This window comes from Symphalangus syndactylus, chromosome 17, assembly GCF_028878055.3.
Source record: "Symphalangus syndactylus isolate Jambi chromosome 17, NHGRI_mSymSyn1-v2.1_pri, whole genome shotgun sequence".
In the NCBI taxonomy this organism is placed as follows: Eukaryota; Metazoa; Chordata; class Mammalia; order Primates; family Hylobatidae; genus Symphalangus; species Symphalangus syndactylus.
The window spans coordinates 25,679,793-25,692,239 of record NC_072439.2 but is presented as its reverse complement, the minus strand read 5'-3'; the positions used below and the strand labels follow the sequence as shown (position 1 = coordinate 25,692,239).

Here is a 12,447-nt window from a genome sequence, read left to right as displayed (position 1 = left end):
GCCCCCATGATTCAATCATCTCCCACCCAGTCCTTCCCACAACACATGGGAATTATGGGAGCTACAAGATGAGATCTGCGTGGGGACACCAGGTCAAACCATATCATTGTCCTTACTAAGAACACGGAATTATGTCTGGTGCTCACCTGACCTGCTGTGGATGGCAGTGTGTAGTACTAGGCCACGCCTAGCACAGCCTCTAGCCAACTCCTTTGTAGTCTCACATTTTGACTTGGAAGTACTTTTGAATCATCAAATAAATAGCAAATTCCTTATGGAGTCAGACCTGCTATGTTCAGCTTTGACTTGTTTCCTCCTCAATATTTAATTTTTTTTTTTTTTTTTGAGACGGAGTTTCGCTGTTGTTGCCCAGGCTGGAGTGCAATGGCACGATCTCGGCTCACCACAACTTCCGCCTTACAGGTTCAAGTGATTCTCCTGCCTCAGCCTCCCGAGTAGCTGGGATTACAGGCATGCGCCACCACACCCGGCTAATTTTTTCTAGTTTGAGTAGAGACTGGGTTTCTCCATGTTGGTCAGGCTGATCTCAAACTCCCAACCTCAGGTGATCCGCCTGCCTCGGCTTCCCAAAGTGCTGGGATTACAGGCGTGAGCCACCGTGCCCGGCCTCAATATTTAATTTACCAGTGTTAATTTTGAAATAGTACCAATCAGTAAAAAGGTGTGAAGAGCTTGTTTTCTTCTGACCACTTGATTTCCATAGCATAGAGATAACACCATATTTTCACTACTTCCCCAGTTGGGTGATGTCAGCGTATGTTATATCTACACTTACCTAATTCTCCAGAACAGAAAGTTCTTAGCTTGGATTACATATGGATATATAAGGCATGCGAAATGTTCTAATGTTACAAAAGAACATTGCTAGCACTCAGAAACTTGGAACCTTTCTTCAGGTGAAAGTGGTATCTTCTGACATTAGTACTGATTGCATTAATACTTTATTTACAGGTGTTCTTCCAGAGAGCAAAGCCCTAAGGACTGGATTTCCCTGTGCCTACTTCATGATCAGGAATTCCAGTTAATTTATAAAGAGGCGATTTTTGTGTGCCATTCACACTGGTCTTTTTCACATTGTTTTGAGCTTACTGCAGTATATGTTTTGGGATTTTTCTGTAAAATAGGTGTAATTTTCCTAATACAGATATGTAACAACAAAAGAAGTTGCCTGCATGCCAGTCCAAATTGTTCTGTATAAAGATGCTCTTAAAAGACACAAGAGTTATCCTAGAACCTTAATTCTTTCTTATTTGAAATTTTAAGTCAAGTCCTTTATAAAGACCATAGCAGTGGAAAACAGTGTACTTTTTTAAAAAATTGCTGAATATAAAATGTTTGAAAATTTTCTTTATGTGTGAAGACACATAAAGTATGGGGGAAGACAACAATCAAAACTAACTTTTTGTAGATAGCCATTTCATTTCTTTAAACTGTTTCAATGCCAATATGTATTCTACAAAAGAGAATGGTTTTAGGCTCCAGTGTTATACTTTTTTTTATATATATATATAAAAATAAATTTTACGTAGTGAAATCTACCAAGTCTTTTCTGGAATTATTATAAATAGTTTTATTTTCTCATCTTAATCTCTCCCTAATTTCCCATTTAAAGGTTTACAAATGAGTGTGTGGATGCTTTAATTCATTTAACCTCACTCCTCAAAGGTAACATGCAACTTAGTTCTGTTATATGAGTCTTTTTTTTAATGTACTAGAAAAAGCCTATGTGAATCTGTTGATAGAATTTAAAATTCCAGGCCGGGCGTGGTGGCTCATGACTGTAATCCCAGCACTTTGGGAGGCCAAGGCAGGTGGATCACTTGAGGTCAGGAGTTCAAGACTAGCCTGGCCAACATGGTGAAACCCCATCTCTACTAAAAATACAACAGTTAGCCAGGTGTGATGGTGCACGCTTGTAATCCCAGCTACTCAGGAGGCTGAGGCAGGAGAATCGCTTGAACCCGGCAGGCAGAGGTTGCAGTGAGCTGAGATTGTGCCACTGCACGCCAGCCTGGACGAGAGAGTAAGACTCTCTCTCTCTCAAAAAAAAAAAAAAATTTAAAATCCCAATTTATTTTCTAACTCTTTATTGGATGTATTTAGAACACAGTATACTATGGTATACCCATGTGTTTATTATGTTTGTAAATGGCAACTGACATTTAATTACTAGAAGTACTTACCCCTGCCTTCCTCTATTTTTATTCATGGCTACTTGAGAAAGCAAAAGGAAAAATAATAGTACTGGAAAGAAGAGAGGAGGGACAAAACTGAGCAGCACAATTCGTATAGACATTTACGTTTAAATTCTAAAAGCCCAATTGAGATTTTCAGGGAGGGTTTGTTTTGCCCTTTGGCCTCATGAATGGGTTTCATGAATGGGCTTCAGTGGCCTATAGACTCTGTAAAATTCTATTCTAAATTTTGTACATTTATTTTGTTCTGGTTAATTCCAGAAGACATTTCAAACATTTTTCTTACATCATGTAATAAAAATACTTAACTAAATTGACAGTTATAAAAATAAATCAGTGAAATGCACCTTATACTTTAATAAAAAATGTTTTCAGAAATAGATAAGTGAAAGCTGAATGTTTCTTTGATAGGTTCCCCTGTACTATAGGAGTGATAATTGCAGCTATTGCAATAGTAGTAATTGTTAAATGGATACTAATGAATAGCAATGCATAGTGGGTAAGAGTTTATATAGCACAGGTTCTAGAATCAGATTAAGTAGGTTCAAATACCAGTTCTGCCAGTAACTGGTTTTAGAACCTTGGGCAAGTTAAATAATGTTTCCCAGCCTCAGTTTCCCTATTTGTAAAATGGGGGAAATAATGGTAGCTACCTCAAAACTCATTATGAATTCAATGAGTTAAACTTGAAAAGACTTATTACAGTAGCTGGCACATAAAGACTTGGTAGTAGTTTATATGGATGCTATCTCATATTAGCATATATGGAATTAATAGTGTATCACTATACTTTTTTTTTTTTTTTTTGAATAGAGATCAGTGTGTCACCCAGGCTGGAGTGCAGTGGTGACATCATAGCTCATTGTAACTTCTCCCATACTCTACCAATCCTCCTGCCTCAGCATCCGGACTAGCTGCGATTACAGGTGTGCACCACCACACCCAGCTACTTTTTTTTTTGTTTTTTTTGGTAGAGACAGGGTCTCGCTATGTTACCCAGTCTGGTCTCAAACTCTTGGCCTCAAGCAATCCTCCCACTGGCCTCACAATGTTGGGATTACAGGTATAAGCCACTGCACATGGCCTTACTATGCTATCAATTCCATATATGGAAAGGTGTTTTCCCTTTCGGAGCTCTTTAAAGCTCTGCAGAAGATTTACATGTGTTTATAGAGCTAAGAGAAATCAGGGCATGGAAATTGAGTGTGTAATAAAAATTAAACTCTTCATGTTATTTAATCATGCATAACTTCTATCTTCATTCTCTGAAGTTGCCTAGAGCACCATCACAGCTAGGAAACTTCCATCATGAATTACCTTATTTCTAAAAGCAAGTACCCAAATAATTGCCTCAAGAGAGGAAGGACAAAACTGTTACAAGCCGAAATATTTGGGGATTTGTGTGACTTGACTAGGGAACCACAATATTTTATAATGCCTGATTTAGCCCTGTGCCTAACAGTTTAAATCTTAATGCTAATGTTAATTGGTTCCCAGGTGGTTGACCTTATAAGAAAACACTGTGTGGTATTTTAATGCGGTAAACATGTGAATGAAGGCCTGTGGCTCAGTTAATCACTCCCACAACTCTGAGCTGTGGGTTTTACTGGTGGAAGGAACTTTAACAGGTCTTCGATCTTGTCATTAGATATCAAAGAACTGAAATTGGTTGGAATTGTAAGCAGTGAATAGATGTGTTGTTAGAATGATTCCATCACTTATACATTGTTTAAAATGCTAATAAAGTAACTTGCTTTGTAAGAACTCATTAGAGTGGACTTTTGTTATCTCCATTGTGCATTTGATAAAACTGAGGCTTAGAGAGGTAAGAAACTAGCTTTTTAAGTCAGTAATTGGCAGCCGAGACAGCAACCCTAGATCTGTTACATTCAAAAGCCTCTGACCCACTCCGCATGACTTCCCATTCATTCGTGTTTGCTGTAGTACTACTCTGGGAAACACCATCTTCATCTTCCTCTTCCTCTCCACTCAGAAACTTAGCCCTAGATTAGCAGCGGTCTCTGCTCCCTCCATATGTTGAGAAAGGCCTGTTTTGCTGTCCATGGGCAGAAGGGACCCCTTCAGAAAGCTATTCCTTATTGGGAATAGCAGCTTGAGATTTTGACTGCACGAATATTGCAGGACCTAATTTTAGTATTTAAGTTTTAGTTCTTAAATTCTTAAGTTTAGAGTTAGATACTCCAATAAGGCCGTTTTCCAAAATACCGAGAGGGAATTAAATGAACATATTTACATTAAGAATTTAACGTCTTTCTGGGTGATAGGAAAATGAAAAAAAGAATGTAAAGTCTACATTACTGCGAGACGATAATCTGGCTCCACTGCAGCCAAAGTGGGCCCTTAAAACATAGAATCCATCCCTCCCGGCCCTGCCGGCCGTCTGTGCCTGCCGCCCACGTGTCCCACGTTCTGCACACCTGTAAATCTTGGGATGTAATCCCTTGCTCAGCGTCGGTCCGCCCTACTGTCGGCCGGCGCTCGGGGTAGGGGCGGGATTTGCAGTTGCGGGAATCCCAATTACTGTGTTCGCTGCTCAGGGCTCCTCACTTCCCCTTTAGGGTAAAGGGCGAGGGCAACAGTGGACGGGGTGTGTCTCCAGACATCCCCCTCATTACCGTGGCCGCGGAAGCCGACTCGGCACTTGCCGCAGCGGCTGTGGTGGCTACCGGACGGGCCACAGGCGTGCGCACGCGCACCCGCACCGGCGCGCCGGCCGTCGGTCACGTGGCCCCCGGCCAGGGCTTGCGAAGCCGGAAGTGTCCTGAGGCTCGAGGAGGGTGGGGGAGCCCGCCGGCGGTGGCGCGGCGGAGACCCGGCTGGGTAAGTGAGACGGCCGCGGGCAGAGGGGCCAAGGCGGCGCGGGGCGCGGTCGGTCAGGCCTGCGCCGCCCGGCCAGGAGCGCTCCCGCTCCCTGTGGGAGGCTGGGATGCTGAGTCAGAGCGGGGGCGGGGGCGGGCGCACCGAGAAGCCCCGCACGACCCGAGGCCAAGCCATCCAGGACCCCGGCTGCGTGGACACTGCCTCTGGGGTGTGTGTCAGGGGCGGTCGTAGTCGGTGGAATGGTCGCTCGGGCCCTGTACCCTGCATCCCCGCTCCTCGCCGCGCGGCCGGTCCTCGACCTGCATCCCGTCCGGCGGCTTTGGGCATAAAGAGGACGACTCCGTTACCGGGCCTGGGCCCTGGCTGCCTGGGGAGGCAGGGGCACCTCTTTCCCTTGGAGTTAGACTCGCTGTTTTCTACCCTCTTTCCGAGCGTCGACACAACGGCTGTTTTTAAATGCATTGATTTTTCAGAGGATTAAAAAGAGACGTTTCCTTAGAGTTTTAGTGATGTTCAGTCCGCAGAGGTTGACTCACACTGGAAACTAGAAGCATAAGATGTTTTAAATATATGCCGATGAAATACGAGTTCCCAGACGTTTCCTTGCTCCTCGTCTACCTGGCTTATGGGTTTAGTTTGTAATCTCTATCCCAGATGTTTTTAGTAGGTGGCTTCAAAACAACTCCCAAGTAATTGCCAAATGTATAACCAAAGACTGGTCTTTTCCACTCTGAAACCCCCGGAGTATGAATCACATAGGGGTAGAGTTTGGAAATCCTGGAACTTTGTCCATAGGCCATGTCGTCAAACCTGTTTTCATCCCTCAACAAATAGTAACTTTTCGTTTTGGACGGTATAAGGAAGTAGGCTGAAGACGGCATCATCAGCAACATACTTGTTGAGTGCCTGCTTATATGCTTGTCAAAAATTTGGGAAGATTTATATGGCAAGCACGTTGTGGGTGTGCTGAGTCATGTTTTAGCATGTTATTGTGGAGTTATTGGAAGATAGTTTCAAAAGACATTTCCCCTGACCACTATTGTGATTACTGTTAAATAGAAACCATAGTTTTGTATCTGCGTAGAGAACAGATATCTTAGCTGATAAATATTTTTCTTATTATCCTGAAGGTACATACATATAGGTACCTAATGGTACTATTTGCCATTTACAATTACATTGATTAGGGAAGGTTTTTCGTTAGATAGTTGAGACGTGTGTTATTGTATCGTGAGTGAAATGTAATGACTGACAAATGTGTATTCCTTATTTGTGAAAAGGGAATCTTATTTTTATTGCTTATTTCCAATAGTCTGTATATAAAGTTTATCTAAATTAGGTGGGTAGTAAAATTATATAAAAATATCGTACTATATCAGTGACTGGTAAAATTGAGACCCCTGACCATTCTGCATATTCCTAACCCGACTTGGGGATATTGGTGGTCATTAATTCATCACAGAATACCTAGTCTAGCATACTACTTTTTGCTTTAACTTACTGTGGAGGGATATTAAAATCCATGCTTTAATGACAGTACAGCAGGTTTAAGGGGGCATGGTGGGACTAGTGTTTATGTTATGTTAGCATACATCAATTTTAGTCCAATGTGGAGCTTGGATACTTTGTATACCTTGATAGATCCATAGCTTTTCAGTATTAAAGACTTGATAATACAGGCTACTTGGTACGTTTATATATTTATACTTGGAGGTTGGAGAAACTATCCTTAAATTAATTTCAGAAGAGTTCGTAACTTTTCAGGAATAATAATTTTTGCACCTTTATGTTTGTCAGGTTATGTGTAGATCGTGTAGATGAAATTTTAGGTTATGGGAATATTGTGCAATGGCAACATTGGTTTTCATTAGTGTTTCCCTGCTCTGAAGGAAACAAAGTAATTTTTTCTATATTTGTTATATTTTACATTATTACTTTATTTTAAAGCACCTTAAATTGTGTCATAAATTAATCTTTCAAAACATTTGAAGGAGGTAAGTAACAATATCACTCTCATCAACAAAGACAAAATTAGAAGAGAAATAGGTGTTGTTTTTGTTTGTTTGTTTTTGTTTCTTTTTGAGGCAGAGTCTCGCTCTGTCACCCAGCTGGAGTGCAGTGGCGCGGTCTCAGCTCGCAGCAACCTCAGCCTCCCTAGTAGCTGGGATTACAGGCATGCGCCACCACGCCTGGCTAATTTTTTTGTATTTTTGGTAGAGACGGGGGTTTCTCCATATTGGCCAGGCTGGTCTCGAACTCCTGACCTTGTGATCTGCCCGCCTTGGCCTCCCAAAGTGCTCGGATTACAGGCATGATCCACTGCACCCGGCTGAGAAATAGATGTTTCTTTCAGCCCTGTGATAGGTGAATTAAATTGAATGTATGTCATTGGTTAATGTTTTTTTTCAAAGCTCATACAGCATTTCAGCCTTGAATATTGCTAGAAACTTAGATTTTTTTTTTTTTTTTGAGACGGAGTCTCGCTCTGTCACCCAGCCTGCAGTGCAGTGGCGCGATCTCGGCTCACTGCAAGCTCCGCCTCCCGGGTTCCCGCCATTCTCCTGCGTCAGCCTCTCCGAGTAGCTGGGACTACAGGTGCCCGCCACCACGCCCGGCTAATTTTTTTGTATTTTTAGTAGAGACGGGGTTTCACCATGTTAGCCAGGATCGTCTCGATCTCCTGACCTCGTGATCCGCCTGACCTCATGATCCGCCCGTCTCGGCCTCCCAAAGTGCCGGGATTACAGGCGCGAGCCACCGCGCCCGGCCAGATTTTTTTTTCTTTTTTTTTTTTTTTTTTTTGAGATGGAGTCTTGCTCTGTCACCCAGGCTGGAATGGGGTGGCACGATCTCGGCTCACTGCAGCCTCTGCTTCCGGGTTCAAGCGATTCTCCTGTCTCAGCCTCCCGAGTAGCTGGGATACAGGCACCTGCCACCATACCCGGCTAATTTTTGTATTTTTTTGTGGAGACGGGGTTTTGCCATGTTAGCCAAGGTGGTCTCAAACTCCTGGCCTCTGGTGATCTGCCTGCCTCGGCCTCCAGCGTGCTGGGATTACAGGCAGGAGCCACTGCTCCCAGCTGAAACTTAGATATTTTTTTTTTTTGTCATATTATTGTATTTTATTATAGTATTTGTAGTGTATACTAACTTACAGGGAAAAAATGTAAACAAAATGAAGGTCATGGGGAAAATGGCATCTTGCTTTAATCTTCAACTTAAAGTTACTCTTAATAATTCATTTATACCATTATGTCAAATTTTGGTCATCCCTGCAGAATTTTAGACGAATGAAAACAGACAAGGTAACACCAAAGAGTTAAGCACAGAAAGTGATACTGATTAAAAAGTTGAAAGTAAAAATCTACCTTGGCTAGAACTGAACATTCAGATCCGTCTCTCCAGAGGAAAATCTAACTTGAATCATAATGGTTCATATTTTGACTTGTTCATACCATATCAATTAGCAACTTATGACTTGAAAATACTTTGAAACTTAAGATATTTATGTTGAACTGTTTATACACTTCAGTTCAGTAACAGATAATGGGTGATCTTACTTGAGACTAAAAACAGCTAACATTTGTTTCTTAGCTGTGTTACTCCCTTAAAACATAGTTGCAAATTTTGTTTTTCTCTTAGTATAACAAGAGGATTGCCTGATCCAGCCAAGATGCAGAGCACTTCTAATCATCTGTGGCTTTTATCTGATATTTTAGGCCAAGGAGCTACTGCAAATGTCTTTCGTGGAAGACATAAGGTTGGTACAGAGAAAACTTTGAAGACCTTTTATCGCTGTATGTATTTTGTTCTAAGATGCATGTTGACACTAAAGTGTGTGACTTGGTGATTTTGATCACTTTGTCTGAAGAAATTGTTTTAATGATTTTTGTGGTTATTTAAGGCATAGCTGTGTCAGGCAGTGAACATATCTACCCAGTAGTGGCACAGGTTAAGTGTTAGTGAGTGGAGGAAAACAGATTGGTTGAAAATGGACTGGGAAAGATTAGTGTTTTGCCTTTTGATGCTTTCTGCAGCCCAGCTCCCCAGTGGTAGAGAGTGACTTCACTGACAGAAGTTCAGTGTAATGAGTTGAGGTAGCATTTGATGTGGCATTTTGGTTGGTAGGGAGGCAGATGTATAGTGGGAGGGGAACTCACAGGTGTTCCTGATAGGCTCTGGTAAGGGTAAGTGCCCCCACTAAAACAGCATCCTACAAAGTAGATTGGAGTAAAATGAGATTCTCAACAAGGAGCCCCGGTTGAAAAGACCATATTTTGGTATAAGGTAATCAGAACCTGGTAGTGGAAGTGGGAATAAAATAAAAAGATTATTCCCAGAGGCACTTCAAGAACCAAAAAGGGGCCGGGCGCGGTGGCTCACGCCTGTAATCCCAGCACTTTGAGAGGACGAGGCGGGCGGATCACGAGGTCAGGAGATCGAGACCATCCTGGCTAACACGGTGAAACCCCCGTCTCTACTAAAAATACAAAAAAAAATTAGCCGGGTATGGTGGTGGGCACCTGTAGTCCCAGCTACTCAGGAGGCTGAGGCAGGAGAATGGCGTGAACCCAGGAGGCAGAGGCTGCAGTGAGCCAAGATAGCGCCACTGCACTCCAGGCTGGGTGACAGAGTGAGACTCCATTAAAAAAAAAAAAAAAAGAACCAAAAAGGATTTTGTGTTAGATTCAGTGTGGAGGATGAAATTAAAAATAGTTAAAATAATTTAAAATGAAGAAATTGAAGATAATTAAACTTTCTATTCTGGGAAAAAGCTGGAAAAATGGAGTCTATTCTGAGAAAGAAGCTGGAAAAATGGAGTACAAAGTTCATTTACAATACAAATGATAACTAATTTTTCAGTGCTATGAATTTGTTTTGGGCCAAATGATGTTTGGAGCTTCCTAAATTCTTATTTTCAGAAATAGGGCCCTAAACGTTTTAGTAGAGAGGAATTGCTTCCTCTTTTCCTGTATTCTTGAGACTACCAGTCAGTTCTGTCAGTGACGATGAGATAAGCGTACATGAGGGAGGGGCTGTTTCCTCTGGGGAGAGAATATTGACTATAAACACCCTTTATGGCTCATAGAGAATGAATCAGAAGCACCATACGGACAACATTTAGCTTTCCTCCCCCTGTATCTAGAATTATCCACAAGCTCTGGATTCTTATTCAGATTACTTGTGATCAATCCTGGGTACCCCGTCCTAGAAATTGCTTTTGTTTTATGCCAAGGAGAAAATGACTAGTGCCTCAGAGTTTAGTATTGAGAACACATCTGATCATCTTATCTTCCTGTAGTCTAAGTTAACGAACTTTTAATAATCACTTGGTATGTGTCAGGCACTATGGCAGACCTAGTGAATATTACTATAGCTAATGTGCAGTCCCTGGACACAGTTTCGAGTTTAGTAGCAACATTGATTAGAAAGGAAGTAAATTGGAAGCTGATGGGATGAGAGATAGTCAATAGTGATAGAGACTGGATGAGACATATTGAAAGGGCCTGGCACTAGAAGATACGTCACATATCCTGCTCCTCTTTCCTTACTTAGATACTCAGTGTCCTTCATGTAAGTAACCACACATAGTATGCACTCTGTAAATGTTTGCTGAATGAAAGAATAAGTGATTGAATAAGCACTGATTAGACTACCCCAAGACAACCTAAAGTTCTCCAAAGAAAACAAATATGTACTTTACCCATTATAGTGTGGAAATCTAAAATGAGGATTTCAGAAGTATGAGAATTAATTAAAAGATTGTGAAGTCGAGTGTGGTGGCTCACGCCTATAATCCCAGCACTTTTGGAGGCCAAGGCAGGTAGATTGCTTGTGTCCAGGAGTTTTGAGACCAGCCTGGACAACATGGCAAAACCCCGTCTCTACTAAACACACACACACACACACAGACACACACACGAGAAAGATTGCCAAGGCCCAGTCTAGTATTTAGTCCCCAACAGTTTTCCTAGGGATGTGCTTTGAGAAACCATGTTTGTTCTTAATGACGGCAGGTTCAACTGTTTAGGACTATATCCTACAAAAAATCCTGCTTCCCTTTAACTATTTAAAGGATTTTTACCATGATATTAGCCCTTTTATATTATTTCTTAGAATGACCAAATTCTCACATTTATTACTTGTTCAAAGTATATTACCTATTTAATCTCTTTTTTATTAAATTGCTTTTAGTTACTAATGTATGAGTGTGGGTGTGTGTATATGTGTGTGATTACCATGGTGAAGTTGAAGGCAAGAGACTTGAAGGACGTGTTGATCTGCACATATGGATAATATGGATATATGCATACATATATATATATATATGGATCTCTATTATTTGTATACACTTCGACTTAGTGAATTATAGATGACTGTGTAGGTGAATAAAGGGAAAATGGTACATTTCCGCCTGTATCCCGATAATCTCACAGGCATGATGTAGTCTACACAAGTTTGGAAAATAATGACCACGAGCTCAGTGGGTATATTGCAAAATTGTATTATTTTCCCTGCTTGCTCCTCTGTTAGGATTCTCCTAGTTTTAGACTGAGTCTGAGGCCTGTCTCAGCTTAAGAAAAATCACTCTGTTGGGTGATACATAGATTTGGCAGTGTCTTAACCCTTGCTCAACTAAGGGAAAAACAGTGAAACTGAACTATGGTTAAATTCTTCTCTTTTCATATGTGTGAAAATGGTCATTGGCTCTTTCATCTTTCATTTTCCTCTAGAAAGAATATCAATTTGTGTATTTTGCATGACCAGGGTGAGGGGAATCACATAGGATTATGAAGCAGTTAAATGGCCTTAAGAAAAGGATCATGCAATTCTGGAGTGAGAGAGGAGGGTGATGGCTCTAAGTGGTGAATCTGTGGAAAGTATAAAGAGGGCTCCAAAGCAGGAACAGTGCAGAAGTCCTGACAGAGAGCCATGAAATGTCTTTAGCCATGAAATGTGCTTGAACCCCAGACTCAAAGAGAAAAGGATTTTCCTGCTTGCTCTAGGGAAGTTCAACCTTGGATAAATGGGGGAAAATGTACGGCTAAACTCAAGATCTGGACTGGCCATGAGAGAGAGGCTTGCTCATTAGAGTGATTGGAAGGAAGTGGGAGGGTCTGAAAGACAATCTTAAAGGAAGGTTAATAAGAAGAACATATGAATATGATGTTTACCTGAAATGTAAGCATGTGTTTTGAACCTCTAAGACTCCCTCCCAACTACAGCTGTGCTTTGTAATTCTGTGTGTGATCTAGGTCATGAAAGAGTGAGAGTGGGATGCTGTGGTACATCAGTAGAGAAGAAGAAATAAATGCCTTTACTCCTCTAGAGAGGGTCTATGAAGGAACAGCCTGCCCTGGTCATCTAGGTAGAGGTGCAGAAAGTAACC

At 41.6% G+C, this 12,447-nt stretch overlaps 2 protein-coding genes across 9 annotated transcripts in view; both read left to right on the top strand.

Annotated features, from left to right (window-relative positions):
* Nucleotides 1–1,559, top strand: part of XPOT (exportin for tRNA) — a 44,668-nt gene extending 43,109 nt beyond the window's left edge. For all 3 annotated transcript variants that reach the window (XM_055249643.2, XM_063621241.1, XM_063621242.1), the window contains one exon: nt 973–1,559. In XM_055249643.2, the coding sequence (XP_055105618.1) occupies nt 973–999 (27 nt within the window). In that variant the 3' untranslated portion in view covers nt 1,000–1,559. The remainder of the gene's footprint in view (nt 1–972) is intronic.
* A 2,420-nt stretch (nt 1,560–3,979) lies between these two features.
* The window catches only part of TBK1 (TANK binding kinase 1), an 89,844-nt gene continuing 81,376 nt past the window's right edge, over nt 3,980–12,447 (top strand). For all 6 annotated transcript variants that reach the window (XR_010116607.1, XR_010116605.1, XR_010116606.1 and 3 more), the window contains exons 1-2: nt 3,980–5,057; nt 8,700–8,817. Coding sequence is in view for 3 of the 6 variants with exons in the window: in XM_055249658.2 (XP_055105633.1) it covers nt 8,731–8,817 (87 nt within the window). In the remaining 3 variants the exon portion in view is untranslated. The remainder of the gene's footprint in view (nt 5,058–8,699; nt 8,818–12,447) is intronic.